The following is a 25,002-nucleotide window of genomic DNA, read 5'->3' as shown; positions in this document are numbered from 1 at the left end:
CAGTCCCGGGGAAATGCGGTTGCTGCCACCATGGCTCTGAGAAGGGACAAAAACTGTGCCGGATGGGCTCTGAGTGCCTATGGGGGCAGGAACGCCGAGGTAGTTGTTGGTTTCCATGGAGCAGGCAGTTGTTGGTTATTGGCTGTCTGAGATTGACTTTAACGATTTTTCTTCTTCGAAGTCCGGCTGGTTGGATGATCACAGTCCCAGGATGGCAGCCGTACATCCACACAGCCCTCAGCATGCTCAGAATCTCCAGGAGAGGCCCTGACACCCCTGGCTCATCAAAGCTCTACTTAGTTCCTAGTGTCAGAACCAACAGCTCCCATTTCATGATGTTCCTGTGGATAAGTAACTGTGCACTGGATTGGGTCAGGGGTGATGGGAACCTGCTGAAGTACCACAGTCTCAAGTATATTACAAAAGAAGGGCCAAGGCAGACTTGGGAAGGGCCTTCAGATTGTGGTCTCTAAGAGATAAGGAACTGTTGAAGGGGATGAGTGCAATGCATGCTGATGGTCTGGAGGAGTTCTGCAGATGAAGGACACAATTACTTAGTTAAAAGGTACTTGCTCAAGCAGTTCCCTTCACCTCATCAAAGGTTGGAGCAATTGTCCACCTGTGGGATCCCGAGCAAACACCTCCTCAGAGATGCCCTCCTGGCTTCTCCAATTACAGCCTTTTGCTCCCTCTTTTCACTCCTTATAGTCTACTCACTAGGATTCAGACTGCAGAGACAATGATCATGCAGTGACTAGCTCTGTGTAGGGGCTTCCAGGTATCTCTGAGTTAAGCAGAAGGCACATTGAAACTTTGGAGGATCTAAAGGGGGCATGGGAAGAGGGGTGGCAGCCATACACTACTTGCTGGCCACTCGTTTCCTGGGACTGATGCCTGTTCACTTGCTACTATCATGCAGCACCCACCTGGCGCTATTCCTACCCCTTCCCTGTCCAAACTCCAGTCAGGATGAAACACTGCGGACACAGTGCGGCGAGTCAACCATGCAGCTAGAACAACTGCCTATGTGGCTGAAAACCGTGGCCTGTGGGCTTCTGCTTCTCCTCCTCCAGGTCCAAGCTGAGACTTCTGCAGGGGATGACAGGGACAAGGGTCAGATCTGCCACACTGTGCAGCTCATGGGAGCTGGGTTTGAGGAAGAGTAAACAAATTTTATTATTTGTGGAACAAGCATGAGGAAAGGGAGAGTCAAGGCCTTAAACCTCTGTCATCCCACGTCTGAGAGAAAATGTCCACCTTTTCAAGGAGAGTTCAGGGGGTGACTTGAATGAGTGATTTCCTGTGTGTCCACCTAGGTTATTGGCCGTGATTCTCTAGGTGTCTGTCACCACTTCTCTAAAGCTTTACCTTGGCTGGAAGGTTTACTGCTCTGGTGGTCAGGAAGAAATAAAGGGTAGAAGACCCCCAGGGTAACTGAAGAACAGAGGGAGTTAACCTTTGTAACCAGATTCTCCAGCAATTAGATAAAGAGGGAAAGAGAGTCAGTTTAATCAATCAGCAGAGTATCCTGGCCAGAAGACAAGCTAGCTATCCAGAAAGGCTTTTCCTTTTCTGGTCCCAGTTACACCTGTGATAAAAATTCAGGTGTGGGAACTTTGTGTCCACCTAACATGTCCAAAAGCCTAGGGTGGTCCTTGAAGCTGAGAGGGTCAGGGCTGGCTGAAGACACATCACTGAATAGGCAGGTGATTGAGGTGGGTTGTGAAGAACTAGGAGGGCAGATCAGAAACCTGGGGTGCGATTTAGAACCTTTTCCTCCTGCATTTGTGGTCAGCACACGATGGTGATAATACATTCATAGTGCTATTTGTCTCTGATTGTGACATCTCCTGGGCCAGAAAAATCCCCTGCCACTCTCCAAATGGGCCCCAGGCAAGGTTACTGGCCCTGAAGGGATTCACAAACCCCTGGTACCACATCTCAAAGCTGAAAGGAGAGACCACTTGGGTTCATTTCATACTATGAACCTGACCTGGACAAAGTAATGACTTTGCTTTCAGAGCAATGGGAATGTGCTCTTTGCGTGCCACGTACTCTCCAGGATCTTATCAGAAGTTCATGCTCTCAGGGCTCGATGCCCAGAATGTATGTGCAACCCTTGACCTCACTCTCCCCTAAATCCCCTGGTGTGGGACCTGAAGATATCTTCCCCCATTTCCCCAATCTAATCTGCCCTAAGAATTCCCCACCCATGGCCACCACTGATGGACTCCTTATCTTACCCATTCCTGGTCAGGATCTGGGAAGTCCCCAGGGCATTCTAGGCAAGACCTCACTGATGACTCCACTTTAAAATGGGATATGGAACAGAGAGCTGGAGGATCATGGTTCAAAACCAGCCCTAGGCACATAGTTCATAAGACTCTATCTCAGTAAAACTCAAAAGAAAACGTCTGGTAGAGTGGCTCAAGTGATAGAGTGCCTGCTTGCAAGCTTCATGCCTTGAGTTCAGACCGTAATGGCACAAAAAATTACAAATGGCCTAGTATTGCATGTAACCTGAGCTTGTAGCTTTTGAAAAGCCTCCAGGTTGCATATAGTGACTACTTCAACGTGAATGCTATATACATATTGTTACACTATGTTGTTTAGGGAACATGAACAAAAAGTCTGTGTGTGTCAACACATGCACAGAGTTCTTTGCTTGCTTGTTTTTAATATTTTCAATCTGCAAGATTGAATGAAGCCAGGGATATGAACTCACTGAGATGGAGGTATAGTAACTGGCACTTGTCTACACCACACTCCTGGCTTCTACAGAAGAACAATCAAATTCCCTTGGGCTGTGAACACATTGTGAATTTCATGCTGTTTAGAACATTCACAAAATTAACTACCTCCATTCCCCAAGCCCCAAACACAACCCCTAACCTCAGCCCTAGACACCAATCTGCTGCCCCTCTTAGTGATATAAAATTTTGAACTTTTCATGAAAATAGAATTAAGTAGCGAGTGCTGTGGGAGGGTCAGAGTTAAAAGGAGAAACCATGTGAAGCCAATGTTTGCGGACCAGTGTCTTGACAAGGGCAGACCTGGGAGTAGCAAGGAGGTGGCAACACTCACAGCGTGCATGACATCTCATTGGGCAGGACCAACTCTCATGTGCTTCTCTCCATCCACAGGCAAGAACTCAGTCGGACCCATCAGGACCACTCTCACAGGGCAGGTGCGGGGCAGTAATCGTCCACGTGAAGGGCACCGATGTGGGGTCCATACCTTCCTGGGAATTGCCTTTGCCAAGCCACCTGAAGGACCATTGTGGTTTGCGCCCCCTAAGCCTGCTGCACCTTGGAGTGGTGTGAGGGATGGGACCTCCCACTCAGCCAGGTAAGCTCTCCCAGGGCCCAGGGAACTTCAGGCCTTTGGGTAGGGCCCCCTGAGTTCTGTGCCGGGCCTACAGGTTCTTCCATCAGAACTCACAGATGTTTTGCCTTTGCCTTGGGAGGATTCCACATGCATGTTTCCAGTGAATTGGCTAAGGTTGAGAGAGTGGAGCAACCCTGCCAGGCTCAAACTCAGGGCTTGGTACCTGGACATGTGAGCTCCGGGTGCTGTGGTAAGAGCAGAGACACACTTGGGTGTTCCCGGTGTTCTCTGCACCAGGGGAGGTGTCTATGGGTGATGTCCGGGTTGGCTCCATGATTTGTGAGAGCTCCTGGCTCCAGCAGCAGATACTGCAGGATCCTAAGCAGGGCAGCAGTGATGCTTCCTTGGAAATCCACTCTCCGCAGGAATTGTGCCAACCTGCAGAGCCAGGAGCCATTAGAACAGGATCTCGTTTATTTGCTTCCAGCTGGAGACTCTGTGGGAGGGTTGATGTTCCTGTTAGTCTAGACTTGGGATATTATGCATGTCCTACTTCCCTATGGGAAAGAGGTCCCCAGTCATTCATGCAGTACTTGTGAGTGGTGTGATGGGTCTTCTTGAGGCTGCTCCCATGTTCCAAGTAAAAGGAATGAATGTGAACATTTGTGGTCAATGGATCTGGTAGAGACTGCTAGGAGTCATGATTTCCCATCTTCAATAGATGGGAGATCCAAGGCCTTCAACAACCTTGAGGCCTCCCTTGAGTCTTGCTCCATTATTGTTCCTTGAGAGCCTGTGGTTTGTACCTTGCTGGGGATGGACTTCCTCACGTGTGCCTCAGAGAATAAGGAGAGCAGAGTTAAGGGTGGAGGGAAGCAAATCTAACTCCTGGGTCTAAGGTTGATCCCTGTACAGTACCTGGAAAAACTGATTGCCATTTTCACCAGGTGTCTCCAAACTTCTGATATAATGAATACAGACACTCTGAAACAGCTGAATCCGACCCTGCCTCCTGTTTCCATGTCTGAGGACTGCCTGTATCTCAGCATCTACTCACCTGCCTATGCCCATGAGGGCTCCAACCTGCCTGTGAGTGATATGCCATGGTCACCTAGGGACAGAGGACATTTATTTACAAGGAGAAGGAATGAGCCAAGATCACCTGGCTCCCAATGTAATGTGAACCTGAGGAGAAGTCTCTCACTGCCATGTCCACAAAGTCTTCTCACACAGAAAGGGAAGAGGCCTTAGCCTTTTGATGAACTGAGGGCTCACTCTAAGAACTTGGGCCCAGAAGACCAATGCAGGTGTCCAAGTGCTCATCTTTGACATCACCCAAGTCCCCAGCCATTCATCATCTACTGTGCCAATGAGGTTAGGTGACCTTTCCATTAACGTTAAGTGAGCCACTCGGAGAAACACCCCTTTTCTTTTCTCTTCACATGTGTAGAGAATAATGGAACCGCTTTGCAGTCTAGGAGCCATTATTTCAGGATTGGGTTCAAGAGGTGGCCCCAAAATTTACACTAGTGTCCTTGTATCCCTAATGCATGGTCCAGGTCAAGGAAAACTCAGACAGTTCTTTCTACAGGGGCAGGTGCACAGGCTGAAGTGAGCAGTATAGGGAGAGGCCCAGAGAGGGTGTGGGCTGGGTCAGAACGTGTGATCTCTGTCTTGATTTCCTCAGGTGGTGGTGTGGATCCACGGACATGCACTGGCTGCAGGCATGGCTTCCTCATATGATGCTTCCATACTGGCAGGCACTGAGAATGTGGTGGTGGTCGCTATCCAGTACCGCCTGGGTGTCCTGGGCTTCTTCAGGTGAGCCTAGGGTTAGACAGGAGAAGTGTCGGCCCAGGACAGGCTTGTGACCCTTCTCAGCACTTCTCAGCAGTGGAGACCAGCACGCTTCTGGCAACTGGGGCTACCAAGACCAGGTGGCCGCCCTTCGTTGGGTCCAGAAGAATATCGCCCATTTTGGGGGTTACCCTGCCTGAGTCACCATTTTTGGCGCGTCTGCAGGTGGCACTAATGTGTCCTAACATGTAGTGCACCCCATGTCAAAAGGACTCTTCCAAGGTGCCATCATGGAGAGTGGGTTGGCTCTGCTGCCAGACCTCATCTCCAGATCCTCTGAGGTGGTCTACATATTGAATGACCTCAACTACCCCAGCTTACACCTTCCTCACCCTCAGAGTCTCTGTGTCCATGGAGGTTTTTAGGAAAACGTCTCTGTCCTGTGAATTGATGAAAGACTCAAAGGTTATAATGCACACCCCCTGCTTCATAGAGGCTCAGTGTGTTTTGTTGTCAGGAAAGTTGCCACCTTGGGACTCCTTTCATGAGTAAAAACTTATAAGTAGTTAGGGTGTCCTATGTAGCCCTGATCTCTAACCATCAGGGATGTGGAAACAATTTCACATGTGCAGCAAGCTATACACTGTACCCTGGAGATATTTGATGAATGGAACATGGTGGAGTCTGGGAAGAACTTTCTACTGTGTGAAAGGATGAGTCAGCCCTTGTTGTTTCCTTACAGGTGGTGCCAACCTGTCTGCCTGTGGCAGGTAAACTCAGAGGCTCTGGTACACTGCTTGAGAGGCAAGAGTGAAGAGGAGATTCTGGCTATTAACAAGGTGAGGCTGATAGTGTGGGTATGGGGAAAGGGAGAATATATAGGGTTTGAGGAGTCAGTCCTTACTACACTGAAATAATTACCTCTCCTCCATGACATGGTTCCCTTAAGCCATGAATGCCAAATGGAGACCAAGAGAGACTAAACTACGTATAAGATCTCTTTGGATGGGTGTGAGCATCCTGGGGTGAATTTAGAATGGGTAAAAGTAACTCAAGGGCCTCAGAAAATGTCTTATGCCTGAACTGGATCCCTGAACTTGAATGCCCCTTCAGCCTTTCAAGACCATACCTGGAGTGGTAGATGGGGCCTTCCTACCCTGGCACCCCCGGGAGCTGTTGGTCTCTGCGGATTTTCATCCTGTTCCCAGCATCATTGGTGTCAACACTGATGAGTATGGCTTTGGCCTCCCCCTAGTAAGTCTCAGTTCCAACTTCTTGGAACCCTAGAAATATCATGTAGTGGGGAGGAAGGCCTGGAGGTATGTGCCTTCATGGCATTACTTAAAGTCTCCTTCCACCACCCAGTATATGGGATACTCTGAAACCATAAAAGAAATAAACAGAGGAAATTTTCCAGCTTTTATAGAGAGCATGACAGCAAACATGGTGAGTGAGGATCCAGGGTTGGTTGCCATTGGAGAGATATCTCAAGATATCTTGCTGGTGCAGTAAACTCAAGGAATAAAGGGTGGGCTTGGACTAATGCTGGGGCTCAAGTGGTTAGACCCCATGACCAGTGAGCATGGGGCCTGAGGAACCCTAGTACCACAAGAAAAGGTGAAGGATCTGAGTGTTTGTGCTGGAGTCACCTCACAGCTTGGACCTTGCCCAAGGGCAGGTCTCATCTCCCCACCCTGAAGTGCCTTACTCCATGTTCTGGATCCTGCCTATGATTACTCTCCCTGATTCCCCTGGGCTAGGGCTTGCCTGCTGGTTGTGGTGGTCTCTTGATGGAAGAATACATGGGGGACACTGAGAACCCACAGATCCTCCAAGCCAATTTCCATGAGTTGATGGCAGACTTCATGTTTATGATACCTGCGCTCCAAGTAGCACATTTTCAACATGAGTACATATGTGACCGAGGCTTGACTGCCATTGGGGAGACCAGACCTGTGGTCCCAGGTGAGCTCTGTGATGTCCTGGTCCCCAATCACATCCTTATCAGCTCTGAGTGCCACGATTTGATGTTCCACATATCAGCACATTCCCATAGCTAATGTGAGAGAGATGTCACCCTATTTTACAGAAGGCATTCTGAGTCAGTAACAATCAGTGACTTTTGCAAGGCCACACATCTTGGAAGCCCATGGCCATGACTGAACCAAGGCCTTCCCACTGGGCCTGCTCCAGCCTGGAGCTCCTCTCCTTATCATCCAGATTCCAAACAACTGTGGTCCTAGCTCACACTTCAGTAATGATGAGGAAGGACAGTTCAAGGTGACAGACTGCTACCCTCTCACCTGTCCACATGTCTAGTTTCCCTTGCCCCTGTCTACTTCTATGAGTTCCAGCATCAGTCCAGCATTTTCAAAGACATCAGGCCACCCCACGTGAAGGCTGACCATGGCGATGAGGTTTCTTTTGTCTTCAGATACTACTTGAACAGCAATGGTGAGTTTTCCTCATTTCCAGGAATTGGGATGGACCCTGCTTGGGACCTGATAGGTGATTGTACCTGCTGTCCACAAGTGGAAAACTGAGACTCAGAGAGAGACAGAATCAGGGTGCCCCAACTTATAGCCCCAAAATACTACTTGGGTTACAATCCAAGCTCTCATAGACTCTAGATTGTTTTCCTTCCACTGTCTGCACCTACCATAGTGTCAGGTATGGGTGCTGGGGTGGAGGTGAGGGGGCGTTTCAAAGGCATGATTGTTCCTAAAGGATATCCCAGAGTTAGAGTAAAGAAGGGGCTTCTAGGTCAGGAATGAGCTCAGGACAGATGCAGCTCAAGTTTGGAATGAATAAGCGAAGGTTGGGCAAAGGAGGTCCTCGCCCTGGGTGTTAGGGGATGGAATGGGACTTTGCCTGGGGTCCAGGGTCAGGTTATGGAGGGTGTTGAGGGTGGAGCCTGATGGGCTGCACTGATATGGTGGCCAGTTCTTGACCTTGTCCTCCTCTATGCAGCTGACTTCACTGAGGAGGAGGATCTGCTAAGCAGAAGGATGATGAAGTTCTGGGCCAACTTTGCTCGGAATGGGTGAGAGCACCCCAACACACCCAATCCCTGCATTGGGCTCATCCAGAACTCCCCTCATCTGGGGTGGCCTCATTACCATGCACGCGTCCTTAATCATAGGATTGTTCTCTCCCCAACCTCTAGGAGGAGGTGACGATGTGAGTGCCAGTCATTTGGCCCTTGTCCAAGAGACATGAGAGTTGGTCCAGTGTAGTTTGTCAGTATCAGAGCCTACGTCAGAGAATAAGGGACAAATATGCCAATTGGCTGTTTCCTATGTGGTTCAAACACTGGGTCCTTACTTTCCTTTGTCTGGATAGGATGTGACTTTCAGTCTCTACACACCCCTAGCCTGCTGGTTGCTTGGCCTGACCAAAATCTGAAACTTGGTATCAGAATGTCCCCAACTAACCCTACTGGGATGTTGTGTCCACAGGAACCCCAACAGTGATTACCTGCCCCCCTGGCCTTGGCTCATCATGATCACTAGTACTTGAAGCTGGACATCCAGCCTGCACTGGGCCAGGCTCTGAAGGCCGACAGGCTGCAGTTCTGGACCAAGACCCTGCCCGGGAAGATCGCGGAGCTTACAGGGCCTAAGAAGAATCATTAAGAGCTGTAGCACACTGTGTCCAGGGAGGAGTGGGCTTGAGTTCAGATGGCATCAGCCTGAGGTGCCCACATACCCAGGTAGTAGCTGAGGTTGACTCCCACTGTCTGGTAGTCATACATCCCTGCACTCAGCCTATACTTATAAATAATTCACTGCATGATGTTCATTGCCACATCGCCCTGAGCCCTCTCTTGTTATACGTACTCAATAAATGGCCATATGAAAATGTGGATGGATGAGGCCCAATGCATGATCGCACTATTCCACAAAACACTGGCCCTTAGCCCCTTCCTCTCAGGTTCACCTTGGTCCTCTTCCAGCCTTCCCTCTCCCTATCCTCCCAATCCCCAATCCCATTCAAATAAAGAAGATGCTTTGGGCAATGTTATCTGCATCACGGGGTCAAAAATCTCATGTGCACTTGTAGAAAAGTCCCATGTTCTCTCTCATCTGTAAGGGGCCAATAGAAACCCCAGGTTTAAAAGCCTTGGGGTCTTATTGAGTTCAGCTGGTATAACAGGATTATCATAAGAAGTACCCGGCACCATGGGAAAGGTCTGTGATCCAATCTACTGGGGAGACGCACAGGAGGGTTGCAAGCCCACGAGTTCCAGGTATTCAGAGAAACATTGCAATAACACCCTGCTTTTCAAAAACAAAGCCACAAAAAATCATACGCTGGTTATTTAAAAGCATGAGAAGCTTTTTCACAGTTTTGGAGACTGAGAATTCCAGGGTGAGGGTTAACCAGATTTGGTGTGAAATAAGAGCTCTGTCTGTGGATAAATGATGGCACCTGTATTCAAATGTGTTGGAAAGTATAAATGATGGTCCTCATGAGTTCATCACCTCCTAAAGAGGTGCATATCATCTGAATATCATGCAAAGTCCTGAGGACTCTGAATATCATCACATCAGACATTAGGTTTCAACATATGAATGTGGAGCACACAGTTTGTCAGACAACAGTACCTAGAGCTCCCAATTATGAGCCCAAAGGAACCCAACTACTGAAAATGTCTCTAACTACGGTCCTGTAGATTAAATATCATTTAAGTTGGCAAAGAAAACAACCCACTCATTCATCTATTTCTTTCCTAAAGCTGTGACTTTACCCTGGTTTGCAAGGAGCAGGACTCTAATAACGACTTATGTGTCACCCAGGTTAGCTTTTTAGACATCTGTTTTTGTTAGATTTTGTTTTATACTGTCCTTGTCTAGAAGCCCACCTCCTAAGAGCCACTCCTTCTAAGCCTCTTTATTGCTTAATTTGGCCAAAAGGGTCTAATTGGCATTGACTTCCAGCTGATCTGCTCGTTATTCCCTCCCGACGTGGGACCAAGACCAACCAACCAACCAAAATCCAGGAAAAAGCAAATCCTGACGATGAGCAATCAAGAAAGATCTTCAGTCTAAGGCCATATCACCCTGAACACACCCAATCTCATCTGGTCTCAAAAGTTAATCAGAGGCAGGCCTGGTTAGCACTTGGATGGAAGACAGGTCTTCAGAAGAGAGTGCTCAGAGCCAAGCAGTTTGGACACAAAGGGGGAAATGCCATCAAAGTTCCAATGGAGTCACTGGTGCCACCTCTCAAAAATAACCAAGGCCGAGAGGGTTAAAGAAATGGTTCTTATGCATGTGTGGCTATCTGGCATTAAAGCCCTTCCAGACACAAACTCCTATTTTTAGACAGGGTCTTCTACTTAAATAGAGACAAAATAACTGTTCTTACTGGCTCTAAACATGTTCTTTGATACTTAAAGATGGTGATTTTAACTTTTTTTAAACAACGACTTTTTTTGGACATGTACACTGACAGTATATTGTTGCCATAGAAATTCTACTCAGTTAAAAAAAGAAAAGACATCGGGTAAAAAAAAATAGCCTACCATTAAAACCCCATTGGAGGGGCCCTTTTGTTGTTACCTTGTCTACTACCACCATAGTTAAAGTAGCAATGATTGCTCCTTGGATCCACCACAGTCAAGTCAAGGCTGCTTTTCTCGAATGGGAGTGCATCCCTGATCCAGCTTCACTATGCAGGTTCACCCTCGGGAACCTGAGTACCCTCCCCTGACAGAACTCTGCTTCCCAGGAAACAACAGGGGACCAAGAACAATGGAATGACAGCCCTGTGCTAGTCACCACTGGAAGCTGTCTAGACTACGCACAGCAGAAGCTTGAGGAGTCAACTCTCCAACAGGACATACGGGTGTTTTTCACCCCAGTTATCTCACTGTAATGCATTGTCACCCCTTGTCTGTATCTGCTGCTGTAGTTCTCACCCTAGTCTTCGCCATAGGCTTGGCAGAAACCGCCCCGCTCACTGGTCTCACGGTGGAAGGTTTTCATTTGCTCTCTTCAATCTCTTTTGAGCAGGATGCATAATTACTATTTATTGTTACTGATCTGGTTTTAAAAAAGGACAAAATATGCAGCCCTCCTCCACAAGGGGAAAGCTTTCCCTAACAACACCTGTGGCACCTGTAACCCTGTAAATTTCGCTGTTCTTAAGCCATCTGACTAAACATGGGGAAAAGTAATTGATACAAAAATAGATAAAAAGGGTCTTGACCCTGAGAGTCTGATATACCTCAAATCAGTAACTGTTACCTGTGAGAGTTCCTCATACCAAGTTTTTCACTCCTTCAGTAAGGAAATGAAAAATGAATTTTCCATCTCTGCTAAAGCTAAAAGCTTGTTCCTCTCAGTGGCTGAGTCTATAGCCCAGACATTAAATGTAACTTCATGCTAGTTTGTGTGTAGGGGGGCCCAACATGGGAGACCACAGAGCTTGAGAAAAAGATGACAAATTGCCTTACATGTAATGCTGTTATAAAAATACAAACCCCTACATTAAGATATGCTCTTTAACCCTAAGTGGGTCTGAATATCAATGGGGGGAATAATTTATCAGGGAGGAGGATCAGAAATAACAGTCTATGCCTGAGTCCTGACTCAGTAGCAGGGAGGTAGGAATGGCATAGCAGAGAGATAAAACCTGAGAAATCTGAAAATGAGGAAGGTGACATAGCACCAGGGAGGGGAAAGTCGCATAGCACTAGGGTAAAGTAGTTAATAAAATTAAACATAATCATATACGGACTAGACCTTGCTTTTTGCTTCTGTAACCCTGCTTCCTAGCAAACATCTAATAGCTTTCTATGAACTGTAGTATGGAAACTATACACAGTTTTGAAACGTTAAACTTTTCTGTCACTTTGTATTAAAGGAATCATTGGTGACTTGCTGTGCCATCAAGCATAATGTCTTTGAGTTTCAAGGAACACTTCCTTCCTTTTACTGAGGCAAGCCGTCCCTTGTGTGCACACAATACATGGATTGATGTACATTTGAGTAACATCCATTTTCAGCTGTTTTTTGTGGGTCTTTTTTTTTTTAAAGTCTCCTGCTATGTAGTGAAGACTGGCCTCAAAAATCCAATCCCCCTGTATTAGCCTCCAGTTTGCTGGGATTACAGGCACAAGCCACCAAGCACCAGTCTGGGCTCTTTTTAATAAAGCTGTTATACACATTTTCAGACATGACTTTCATTTGTTTTCCGTAAAGACCTGAGAATGAAATTGCTGAATCATATGACACATATGTATTTTACTTAAAGAAAAGGCCACACTGGCTTCCAAAATGACTAGGTCATTTTGCATTCCACCAGCCATGAATGATGGTGCCAGTCTCCATGTTCCCAACACTTGACTGTATTGTGCTTCAATCTCATTGTATTGAATGGTGTTAAGTTATGGTGTCTCTGTAGTAGATGTGTCCCTGACCCTTAATTAAATTTGATTAAATTAAATTTATTTATTTATTTATTTGGCGGTGGTTTTTGAACTTAGGGCCTCATGTTTGCTAGGGAGGCACTCTTACCACTGTAGCTACTCTACCCATTTTACTTTTAAATTAATTAATTTATTTACTTTTCTTGAGACAAATGAACTGAAAGTCAGGTTCCTTCTGCCCCAGCTTCCTAATTACTGGGCTTATGCTTATATGTCACCATGCCTGAATCTCCCTGACTTTTAGCTTCTGCTTCTTTCATCTGTTCAATTTTTCACTCTCTCTCTCAATTTGTCTCTCTCAATCTTTTTCTATCTGTCTCTCTCTCTCTTTCTGTCTGTCTCTCTCTTACTGGACCACAGTGAATTCTCCTCACTTTTCCATGCATACAGAAATGTTCCTGAGACATCCTCATTGCATACTTTTACTATGACCTTAGCCATCATGGATGCCAGGACCTCCTTAAGATTGTGCAAGAGGTGGTGGAGCACAGGGGCTCTTCTCCCTGGCAGTGGTAGACAGCAGCCCCAGGATTAGGAAGAAGCCCAGTGTTGTCCAGAAGGATGTGCTCGCGAGCCTGATGGGATGATTTGGGATGTCTCAGACCCCATGTCCCACTGTTAATTAAGTCAGGAGAATTAAGGACAGGGAGAATCTGCACAGCAGGTGTTCAGACAGACCAGAGTGCTTCCAATGGGAGACAATGTAATGTAGCAGGCCTTGCTGATTGGGTAGAGGTCAAGGGAAGCCATGGTCATGCTGTGTCAGGGGAAATAATCTCTCACAGAAAGGTATCAAGAAGGAATTCTTGTGGCAGCAGTCTCTGTGTTCCCAGCACTTTGTGTATTAGAATGAAAAGCAAAGGGCTGTTCTCAGGAGGCACTAAAGGCTGTCTGAGGTCAAATCCCATACCACTTCCTCTGGGAAGTAAGGCCAGGTGGGAGCTCCTGGTCCCAGCTCTTTTTGCTGTGTCCAGGCAGGATTCTAGGTGTTTTAAACACTCCTGTCTCCCCAGACACAGCACAGGTCCATAGACTCCAGTCTCATCACAGCTCTGTGATCAGAAAGTTCCTCTTAAATCTTGTCAAATGGGTAAGTGACTGTGAATTTGTTCTTGGTGGGAGCTAGCCTCTAGGGCAGCCACAGGGTGGGATGGGGAGAGTAGTTGGATAAGCCTTAAATAGTGCTGCTCACAGTGTGTGTCCACAGAACAGCCCTTTCCAAATAGGGATGGGTCGTGCAGACCCAGAGACCATGATGCTAGTGATCCAGAACCTTAAAGCATCCCAGTAAAGCATGAGTCCTTCCTTGAGAGCAAGGAAGAATTGCAGGGTGAAGGGGACAGTCACAACTCCCTGCCTCTGCTCAACTGGTTGTTTTACCTGTCAAAGAACTCAAACATTCCCTGCTCTTTCCTTTCTGCCCTCAATGTCCTCATTGGGGCTGTGACTGCAACGACAGTGAACTTGGTACTGCAGGATTCAGGCAGGGCTTCCTGGTATTTTGGAGGTGCTGCTGAAGCCACTCAGCACCTTTAGAAGAGGCTAAAAGGGACACAGGAGAAGGGGAGACAGCCATGCCCTAAATGTAGCCCTGGCCCCCCTTGTAATCTGCTTACTCAGTGCCACTCTCTTGTAGCCCTGCTTTGCCAGGCCAAGCCAGAGCCCCACTCCTGCTGCTCGGTGCAAAGTCCAGCCAGATCTCAGTTGCTGTCATTGAGGCTGGGCCTGCTCTGCAGAACTGACCTAGGCCTGAGAGGACCATGCCCCTCAACCAACACCCAGTGCAGGAGGGGACTGTGTCCACTGGACTCCTGCTCCTTCTGCTGGGCCTGGGTGAGGCTCATATGGAGGAGATGGCAACCAGGGTCAGATCTGCCTAAACTGTGCAGATGCCAAGTCGATGCCAATTGTTCAATGTGCTCCTGACCATTTGTTCTTATGGGTCTTACAACTGATTTGATCGAATGGGTGTGTCACTGTAATAGAAATCTAGACTTTGAGCCTCGGCTCCAACCCTCTTCCCCATAGTGCGCTCTCTCTCAGGCTCTCTCGCTCTGTCACTTACTCTCTCTCCCTCTATGCTGATATACTCTGAGACTTATTCACTGCATGAATTTATTATGATCTTGGCCATGGTCATGGTCAATGAGTTGGTGGAGAGAAAGTGGCAGAGCACGAGAGCACCTGGCCCATGAGATGGACAGCAGTCACAGAATTAGGAATGAGGGAGAAACCCTGTTGCTGTCCAGTTAACATGAAGGAGCTATAAGATGACCCAGTATGGGAGGAGTTGGCATCTTTCAGCCCCCACAGCCCAGCTGTAATTAGGTGAGGAATATTAAGGGCAGGGAGAGCTCTGCCCACACAGGGACTGCAATATTGGATGGGAGACCTTGAATGGACAGAAGGCCTTGACGAATGGGCAGGTCAAGGAGAAGCAGTGATCCAGGCTCCTGGCCCCTCAGTCCCGGGGAAATGCTGTTGCTGCCACCATGGCTCTGAGAAGGACAAAAACTGTGCCGGGTGGGCTCTGAGTGCCTATGGGGGCAGGAACGCCGAGGTAGTTGTTGGTTTCCATGGAGCAGGCAGTTGTTGGTTATTGGCTGTCTGAGATTGACTTTAACGATGTTTCCTCTTGGAAGTCAGGCTGGGTGGATGATCACAGACCCAGGATGGCAGCCGTACATGAGCACAGCCCTCAGGATGCTCAGAATCTCCAGGAGAGGCCCTGACACCCCTGGCTCACCAAAGCTCTACTTAGTTCCTAGTGCAGGACCAACAGGCTCCCATTTCTTGATGTTCCTGTGGATAAGTAACTGTGCACTGGGTTGGGTCAGGGGTGATGGGAACCACAGTCTCAAGTATATTACAAAAGAAGGGCCAAGGCTGAGTTGGGAAGGGCCCTCAGATCGTGGACTCTAAGAGATAAGGAACTGTTGAAGGGGATGAGTACAATGCATGCTGATGGCCTGGAGGAGTTCTGCAGATGAAGGACGCAGTTACTTAGACAAAAGGCACTTGCTCAAGCAGTTCCCTTCACCTCCTCAAAAATTTGACAAGTGTCCATCTTTGAGAACCCAAGCAAGCACCTCCTCAGAGATGCCCTCCTGGCGTTTCAAATTACAGCCTTCTGCTCCCTCTTTTCACCCCTTATGGTCTAGTCACTAGGATGCAGTCTGAAGAGACAATGGTCATGCAGTGACTCGCTCTGTGGAGGAGCTTTGAGGTATCTCTGAGGAGAGCAGAAGACTCATAGTAACTTTGGAGGAGCTGAAGGGGGCATGGGAAGAGGGGTGGCAGCCATACACTACCTGCTGGCCACTTGTTTCCTGTGACCAATGACTGTTTAGTGCCACTATCATGCAGCACCCACCTGGCACTGTTCCTACCAATTCCCTGTCCAAACTCCAGTCAGGGTGAGGCTCTGATCATCAGTTGCCTGTCAGTGAAACACTGCAGACACAGTGCGGCGAGTCAACCATGCGGCTGGAACAACTTCCTATGTGGCTGAGAACTGTGGCCTGTGGGCTTCTGCTTTTCCTCCTCCATGTCCAAGGTGAGACTTCTGCAGGGGATGACAGGGTCCAGGGTCAGATCTGCCACACTGTGCAGAGACACAGCCCGAGATTGGGAGCCGAGGGCTTCAAGACGGAAGGGAATGGTACCATTGTTTCAATGGGAATTCACAATTTACAAATCACGGGAGCTGTATTTGAGGAAAAGGAAACAAACTTTATTATTTGTGGGACAAAGATGAGGATTGGGCAAGTGAAGGCCTTAAACCTCTGTCGTCCCATGTCTGAGAGAAAATATCCACCTTTCCAAGGAGAGTTCAGGGGGTGAGCTTGAATGGGTGACTTCCTGTGTGTCCACCTTGGATACTGGCCTTGATTCTCCAGGTGTCTGTCACCACTTCTCTGAAGCTGTATCTTGGCTGGAGGGTTTACTGCTCTGGGGGTCGGGAAGAGATAAAGGGTAGAAGACCCCCGGATTAACTGAAGAACAAAGGGAGTTAACCTTTGTTACCAGATTCTCCAGCAATTAGACAAAGAGGGAAAGAGAGTCAGTTTAATCAACAAGCAGAGTATCCTGGCCAGAAGACAAGCTAGCTATCCAGAAAGGTTTTTCCTTTTCTGGTCCCAGTTACACCTGTGTTAAAAATTCAGGTGTGGGAAACTTGCATCCACATAACATGTCTAAAACCCCAGGGTGGTTCCCGAAGCTGAGAGGGTCAGGGCTGTCTGAGGACACATCACTGAATAGGCAGGCGATTAAGGAGGGTTGTGAAGAGCCAGAAGGGCAGGTCAGAAACCTGGGGTGGGATTTAGAACCTTTTCCTCCTGCATTTGTGGTCAGCACACAATGGTGATAATACATTCATAGTGCTATTTGTCTCTGATTGTGACATCTCCTGGGCAGAAGAGTCCCCTGACACCCTCCAAATGGGCCCCAGGCAAGGTTACTGGCCCTGAAGGGATTCACAAACCCCTGGTACCACATCTCAATGCTGAAAGGAGAGACCACTTGGGTTCACTTCATACTATGAACCTGACTGGACAAAGTTATGACTTTGTTTCCAGAGCAATGGGAATGTGCCCTTTGCATGCCACGTACTCTCCAGGATCTTCTCAGAAGTTCATGTTCTCAGAGCTCGATGGAGAGAATGTTTGTGCAACCCTTGACCTCACTCACCTCTAAGTCCCCTGGTGTGGGACCTGAAGATATCTTCCCCCATTTCCCCAATCTAATCTGCCCTAAGAATTCCCCACCCATGGCCACCACTGCTGGACTCCTTATCTTATCTCGTCCAGGTCAGGATCTGGGAAGTCCCCAGGGCCTTCTAAGCAAGACCTCACTGATGACTCCACTTTAAAATGGGATATGGAACAGAGAACTGGAGGATCATGGTTCAAAACCAGCCCCAGGCAAATAGTTCATAAGACTCTATCTCAATAAAACTCAAAAGAAGACATCTGGTAGAGTGGCTCAAGTGATAGAGTGCCTGTCTAGTAAGCTTGAGGCACTGAGTTTAAACCATAATGGCACAAAAAATTACAAACGGCCTAGTATTTGCATGTAACCTGAGCTTGTAGCTTTTGAAAAGCCTCCAGGTTGCATATAGTGACTACTACAACGTGAATGCTAAATACATATTGTTATACTATGTTGTTTAGGGAACAAGAACAAAAATTCTGTGTGTGGTCAACAAATACACAGAGGTCTTTGCTTGCTTGTTTTTAATATTTTCAATCTGCAAGATTGAATGAATAAAGGGATATGAACTCACTGAGATGGAGGTATAGTAACTGGCACTTGTCTACACCACACTCTTGTCTATACCACACTCCTGGCTTCTGCAGAAGAACAATCAAATTCCCTTGGGATTTAAACACATTGTGAATTTAATGCTGTTTAAAACATTCACAAAGTATGCACCTCCATTTCCCTTGCCCCAAACACAACCCCTAACCTCAGCCCTAGACACCAATCTGCTGATCCTGTTGGTGATAGAAAATTTTGAACTTTTCATGAAAATAGAATTAAGTAGCCAGTGGTGTGGGAGGGTCAGTGTAAAAAGGAGAAACCATGTGAGCGAATGTTTGCGGACCAGTGTCTTGACAAATGCAGAACTGGAGTAGCAAGGAGGTGGCAACACTCACAGCGTGCATGACATCTCACTGGGCAGGCCCAATTCTCATGTGCTTCTCTCCACACACAGGCAAGAACTCAGCCGGACCCATCAGGACCACTCACACAGGGCAGGTGCGGGGCAGCCTCGTCCACGTGAAGGGCACCGATGTGGGGGTCCACACCTTCCTGGGAATTCCCTTTGCCAAGCCACCTCTTGGACCGCTGCGGTTTGCGCCCCCTAAGCCTGCTGCACCTTGGAGTGGTGTGAGGAATGGGACCTCCCACCCAGCCATGTAAGCTCTCCCAGGGCCCAGGGAACTTCAGGCCTTTGGGTAGGGCCCCCTGAGCTGTGCCGGGCCTACTGGTTCTTCCATCAGAACTCACAGATGTTTTCCCTCTGCCTTGGGAGGATTCCACATGCATTTTTCCAGTGAATGGGCTAAGGTTGAGAGAGTGGAGCAACCCTGCCAGGCTCAAAGTCAGGGCTTGGTACCTGGACATGTTACCTCCGGGTGCGGTGGTAGGAGCAGAGACACACTTGGGTGTTCCCGCTGTTCTCTGCACCAGGGGAGGTGTCTATGGGAGAGGTCTAGGTTGGCTCCATGAACTGTGAGGGCCCTGGTTCCAGCAGCAGAATCTGCAGGAACCTAAGCATGGCAGCAGGGATGCTTTCTTGGGGATCCACTCTCCACAGGGATTGTGCCAACCTGCAGGGCTAGGAGCCATTAGCAAAGGATCTCGTTTATGTGCTTCCAGCTGGAGACTCTGTGGGAGGGTTGATGTCCCTTTAGTCTGGACTTGGGATGAGGGATGTCCTACTTCCCTATGGGAAAGAGGTCCCCAGTCATTCATGCAGTACTTGTGAGTGGTGTGATGGGTCTTCACGTGGCTGCTCCCCTGTTCCAAGTAAAAGTAGTGAATGTCAGCACTTGCAGCCGTTGGATCTTGTAGAGACTGCTAATAGTCATGATTTCCCATCCTCAATAGATGTGAGATCCAAGGTCTTTGAAAACCTTGAGGACTCCCTTGCGTCTGGCTCTATTATAGCTCCTCTAGAGCCTTGGCTTATACCTTGCTGGGGAGGGACTTCCTCACCTGTGTGTCAGCGAATTAAGAAAGCAAAGTCTAAGGATGGAGCAGAGCAAATCTAGCACCTGGGTCTAATATTGGCCACTGTACAGTACCTGGAAAAAGTGATTGCCATTTTCACCAGGTGTCTGCAAACTTCTGATATAATGAATACAGATGCTCTGAAGCAGCTGAAGCAGACCCTGCCTCCTGTTTCCATGTCTGAGGACTGCCTGTATCTCAACATCTACTCACCTGCCTATGCCCATGAGGGCTCCAACCTGCCTGTGAGTGATATGCCATGGTCACCTAGGGACAGAGGACATTTATTTACAAGGAGATGGAATGAGCCAAGATCACCTGGCTCCCAATGTAATATGAACCTGAGGAGAAGTCTCTCACTGCCATGTCCACAAAGTCTTCTCACCCAGAAAGGGAAACCAATCCTAGTATGGGAACACAGAGGCCTGACAACTCCAAGAGGTCAGAGGCCAGAGGCCTTAGCCTTTTGATGAACTGAGGGCTCACTCTAAAAAGTTGGGCCCAGAAGACCCATGCAGGTGCCCAAGTGCTCATCTTTGACATCACCCAAGTTCCCAGCCATGGACCATCTACTGTGCCAATGAACTTATGTGATCTTTTCCATTAATGTTAAGTGAGCCACTCAGAGAAACACCCCTTTTCTTTTCTCTTCATATGTGTATAGGATACTGGTACCATTTGGCAATCTTGGAGCCATTATTCCAGATTGGGTTCAAGAGATGGCCCCAAAATATTTACCGAGTGGCCTTGTGTCCCTAATACATGATCCAGGTCAAGGAGAACTGAGATAGTTCTTTCTACAGGGGCAGGTGCACAGGCCGAAGTGAGCAGTATAGGGAGAGGCCAGAGAGGGTATGGGCTGGGTCAGAACGTGTGATGTCTGTCTTATTTCCTCAGGTGATGGTGTGGATCCACGGAGGTGCACTGGTTGCAGGCATGGCTTCCTCATATGATGGTTCCATACTGGCAGCCACAGAGAATGTGGTGGTGGTCGCTATCCAGTACCGCCTGGGTGTCCTTGGCTTCTTCAGGTGAGCCTAGGGCTGGACAGGACAGTGGGAACAGGGTAGGCCCAGGACAGGCCTGTGACCCTTGTCTCTGCCACTTTTCAGCACTGGAGACCAGCATGCATCTGGCAACTGGGGCTACCTAGACCAAGTGGCCGCCCTTCGTTGGGTGCAGAAGAATATCGCCCATTTCGGGGGCAACCCTGCCCAAGTCACCATTTTTGGCGAGTCTGCAGGTGGCACTAGTGTGTCCTCACATGTCGTGTCCCCCATGTCCAAAGGACTCTTCCACGGTGCCATCATGGAGAGTGGGGTGGCTCTTCTGCCAGACCTCATCTCCAGCTCCTCTGAGGTGGTCTACACAGTGAGTGACCTCAACTACCCCAGCTTACACCTGCCTCACCCTCAGAGTCTCTGTCTCCATGGAGATCCTTTGGAAAACGTTTCTGTCCTGTGAATTGATTGAAGGCTCAAAGGTTATAATGCACACCCCCTGCTTCATAGAGGCTCAGTGTGTTCAGTTGTCAGGAAAGTTGCCACCCTGGGACCCCTTTCATGAGCAGAAACTTGTAAACAGTTAGGGTGTCCTATGTAGCCCTGACTTCTAAACATCAGGGATGTGGAACCAATTTCACATCAGCAGTAAGCCATGCACTGTACCCTGGTGATATGTTGACACATGGAGCATGGTTTAGTCTGGGAAACGCCGTTCTCCTGTCTGAAAGGATGAGTCAGCCTTTGCCCTGTTTCCTTACAGATGGTTGCCAACCTGTCTGCCTGTGGGCAGGTAAACTCAGAGGCCCTGGTACACTGCCTGAGGGGCAAGAGTGAAGAGGAGATTCTGGCTATTAACAAGGTGAGGCTGATAGTGTGGGTATGGGGAAAGGGACAATACATAGGGTTTGAGGAGTCAGTTCTTACTACACTGAAATAATTACCTCTTCTCCATGAAATGGTTCCTTTAAGCCATGAATGCCAAATGGAGACCAAGAGAGACTAAACAACATATAAGATCTCTTTGGATGGTTGTGAGCATCCTGGGGTGAATTTAGAATGGGTAAAAGTAACTCAAGGGCCTGGGAAAATGTCCTGTGCCTGACCTGGATCCCTGACCTTGAATGCCCCTTCAGCCTTTCAAGACCATACCTGGAGTGGTAGATGGGGCCTTCCTACCCAGGCACCCCCAGGAGCTGTTGGTCTCTGCGGATTTTCATCCTGTCCCCAGCATCATAGGTGTCAACACTGATGAGTATGGCTTTGGCCTCCCCAATGTAAGTCTCACTTGCAACTCCTGGGACCCTAGGAATCTCATGTAGTGGGGAGGAGGCCCTAGCAGTATGTGGCTTCATGGCATTACTTAAAGTCTCCTTCCACCACCCAGTACATGGGCTACTCTGAAACCATAAAAGAAATCAACAGAGGAACCTTGCCTGCTATTATGGAGAGCACGACAGCAAACATGGTGAGTGAGGATCCAGGGTTGGATGCCAATGGAGAGATATCCGAAGGTATCTTGCTGGTGCAGTAAACTCAAGGAATAAAGGGTGGGCTTGGACTAATGCTGGGGCTCAAGTGCCTAGACCCCATGACCAGCGAGCATGGGGCCTGAGGAACCCTAGTACTGCAAGAAAATTTGAAGTATGTGAGTGTTTGTGGTGGGGTCACTCCACAGCTGGACCTTGCCCAGTACACCTCGTCCAGTCCCAGGCCCCATCTCCCCACCTGAGGTGCCTTACTCCCTGTCCTGGATTCTGCCTATGATGACTCTCTCTGATTCCCCTGAGCTAGGGGTTGCCTGCTGGTTGTGGTGGTCTCTTGATGGAAGAATACATGGGGGATACTGAGGACCCACAGATCCTCCAAGCCAATTTCCATGAGATGATGGCAGACTTCATGTTTGTGATACCTGCGCTCCAAGTAGCACATTTTCAACGTGAGTACATATGTGACTGAGGCCTGACTGCCAATGGGGAACACAGACCTGTGGTCCCAGGTGAGCTCTGTGGTGTCCTGGTCCCCATCCATGTCCTTATCAGCTCTGAGTGCCAAGCATTTGATGTTCCACATATCAGCACATTGTCATGGCTAATGTGAGAGAGATGTCACCCCATTTTACAGAAGACTTACTGAGTCAGTAACAGTCGGTGACTTTTCCTAGGCCACACAGCTTGGCAGCCCAAGGCCATGACTGAACCATGGCCTTCCCACTGGATCTGCTCAAGCCTGGAGCTCCACTCCTCATCATCCAGATTCCAGACAGCTGTGGTCCTAGCTCACACTTCAGTAATGGTGAGGAAGGACAGTTCAAGGTGACAGATCACTACACTCCAACCTGTCCACACCTCTAGGTTCCCGTGCCCCTGTCTACTTTTATGAGTTCCAGCATCAGTCCAGCATTTTCAAGGACATCAGGCCCCCCCACGTAAAGGCTGACCATGGTGATGAGGTTTCTTTTGTCTTTGGATACTACTTGAACAACAATGGTGAGTTTTCTTCATTTCCAGGAATTGGGATGGACCCTGCTTGGGACCTGATGGGTGATTGTCCTAGTTGTCCACTAGTGGAAAATTGAGGCTCGGAGACAGACAGAATCAGGTGTGCACCAACTTACAGTCCCAAATACCACTTGGGTTACAATCCAAGCTCTCACAGATTCTAGCCTGTGTTCCTGCCACTTTCTGCATCTACAATAGTGTCAGGTATGGGTACCGGGGGTGTTTCAAAAGCATAATTGTTCCTAAAGGATATCCCAGAGTTAGAGGAAAGAAGGGGCTGCTAGGTCAGGAATGAGCTCAGGACAGATTAGCTCAAGTTTGGAATGAATAAACAAAGGTTGGGCAAAGGAGGGCCTGGCCCTGGGTGTTAGGAGAGGGAAAGGGACTTGGCCTGGTGTCCAGGGTCAGGTTATGGAGTGTGTTGAGGGTGGAGCCTGACGGGGTGACCTGATATGGTGGCCAGATCTTTCCTTGTCCTTCTCTATGCAGCTGACTTCACTGAGGAGGAGGAGCTGCTAAGCAGAAGGATGATGAAGTACTGGGCCAACTTTGCTCGGAATGGGTGAGAGCACCCCCACACACCCCAATCCCTGCATTGGGCTCATCCAGGGCCCTCCTAATCTGGGGTGGCCTCATTACCATGCACGCGTCCTTTATCCTAGGGTTGTTCCCTCCCCAACCACTAGGAGGAGGTGACGATGTGAGTGCCAGTCATTTGGCCCTTGTCCAAGAGACAAGAGAGTTGGTCCAGTGTACTATGTCAGTATCAGAGCCTACGTCAGAGAATAAGGGACAAATATGCCAATTGGCTGGGTCCCACATTTCCAAACAGCGGGTCCTTACTTTCCTTTGTCTGGATAAGATGTGGCTTTCAGTCTCTACACACCCCTGGCCTGCTGGTTGCTTGGCCTGACCGAGATCTGGGACTGGTATCAGAATGTCCCCAACTAACCCTACTGGGATGTTGTGTCCACAGGAACCCCAACAGTGAGGACCTGCCCAACTGGCCTAGGCTCCATCACGATGAGCAGTACTTGAAGCTGGACATCCAGCCTGCAGTGGGCCAGGCCCTGAAGGCTGACAGGCTGCAGTTCTGGACCAAGACCCTGCCCCGGAAGATCGTGGAGCTTACAGGGCCTAAGAAGAATCATTAAGAGCTGTAGCACACTGTGTCCAGGGAGGGAGTGGGCTTGAGTTCAGATGGCATCAGCCTGAGGTGCCCACACACCCAGATAGGCGCTATGTTGACTCCCACTGTCTGGTAGTCATATATCCCTTCACTCAGCCTATACTTATAAATAACTCATTGCATGATGTCCATTGCCACATCGCCCTGAGCCCTCTCTTGTTAGACATACTCAATCAATGGCCATATGAAAATGTGGATGGATGAGGCCCAATGCATGAATGCACTATTCCACACAACACTGGCCCTTGGACCCTTACTCTCAGGCTCACCTTGGTCCTCTTCCAGACTTCCCTCTCTCTATCTTCCCAATCCCCAATTCCATTCAAATGAAGAAGCTGCTTTGGGCAATGTTATCCATATCAGGGGTCAAAAATCACATGTGCACCTCTAGAAAAGTCCCATGTTCTCTGTCATCTGTAAGGGGTCAACAGAAACCCGAGTTACTAAAAGTCCTGGGGTCTTAGTGAGTTCAGCTGGTACAACAGGATTATCACAAGAAGTACCTGGCACTGTGGGGAGGGTCTGTGATCCAAGATACTGGTGAGACACACAGGAGGGTTGCAATCCCACCAGTTCCAGGTATTCAGAGAAGCATTGCAATAACCCCCTGTTTTTCAAAAACAAAGCCACAAAAAATCATACACTGGTTATTTAAAAGCAAGAGCAGCTTGTTCACAAGCTCATCACAGCACTGCAACAGCAAGTTCTCTCTTAATTGCTGGATAAGTGACAGTGAACTTGTTCTCAGTAGGAGCTAGAAGCAGGGGAGACACAAGGTGGGTGTAGGGTTAGTAGGGGGATAGGTCCTTTTGTGTTTCCATTGAACAGCCATTCCCAGACAGTGAGGGGTCCATGCAGGGAGGGATCCATGCTGACCCTCAGAGCATGAATCAAAGAGTGGAGAGCATTTGAAGGGATAATGTATGACTCGTTGAGAGCAAGGAGCAATTTCAGGATGAAGGGGTAGTCACAGCTCCCTGCCTCTGCTCAACTGGTTGCATTTGCCGTTTC

The 25,002-nt window shown here is 48.5% G+C and overlaps 1 protein-coding gene and 1 pseudogene across 2 annotated transcripts; both read left to right on the top strand.

Annotated features, from left to right (window-relative positions):
- Window positions 1–1,004: 1,004 nt before the first annotated feature.
- LOC109675002 (pyrethroid hydrolase Ces2e-like) lies at window positions 1,005–8,768 on the top strand (annotated as a pseudogene).
- A 7,057-nt stretch (window positions 8,769–15,825) lies between these two features.
- Window positions 15,826–24,246, top strand: LOC109680193 (pyrethroid hydrolase Ces2e-like). 2 transcript variants are annotated; one of them, XM_074055891.1, is made up of 12 exons: window positions 15,826–16,115; window positions 18,279–18,483; window positions 19,404–19,545; window positions 20,198–20,331; window positions 20,413–20,671; window positions 21,065–21,163; window positions 21,438–21,578; window positions 21,689–21,769; window positions 22,096–22,240; window positions 22,656–22,790; window positions 23,292–23,364; window positions 23,779–24,246. In XM_074055891.1, exons 1-12 carry the CDS (start codon window positions 16,040–16,042, stop codon window positions 23,954–23,956), a joined length of 1,668 nt encoding a protein of 555 aa, XP_073911992.1. In that variant the 5' UTR covers window positions 15,826–16,039; the 3' UTR covers window positions 23,957–24,246. The 2 variants fall into 2 exon arrangements, with proteins under 2 accessions (XP_073911992.1, XP_073911991.1); XM_074055890.1 differs by lacking the exon at window positions 15,826–16,115 and having other exon boundaries at window positions 17,935–18,483.
- The last annotated feature ends 756 nt before the right edge of the window (window positions 24,247–25,002 follow it).

The sequence above is a fragment of the Castor canadensis genome, chromosome 15, assembly GCF_047511655.1.
Source record: "Castor canadensis chromosome 15, mCasCan1.hap1v2, whole genome shotgun sequence".
In the NCBI taxonomy this organism is placed as follows: Eukaryota; Metazoa; Chordata; class Mammalia; order Rodentia; family Castoridae; genus Castor; species Castor canadensis.
Note: the sequence above shows the minus strand (reverse complement) of the source record. Positions and strands in the feature narration are given on the sequence as shown.

Bases quoted from the DNA above. Each gene is read 5' to 3' on its own strand.
- LOC109680193 (XM_074055890.1), top strand. From the start codon at position 18,182: ATGCAGAACTGGAGTAGCAAGGAGGTGGCAACACTCACAGCGTGCATG. The intron at 19,546-20,197 runs GTGAGTGATATG...TTATTTCCTCAG, and splicing joins ATGAGGGCTCCAACCTGCCT to GTGATGGTGTGGATCCACGG. The intron at 23,365-23,778 runs GTGAGAGCACCC...TTGTGTCCACAG, and splicing joins GCCAACTTTGCTCGGAATGG to GAACCCCAACAGTGAGGACC.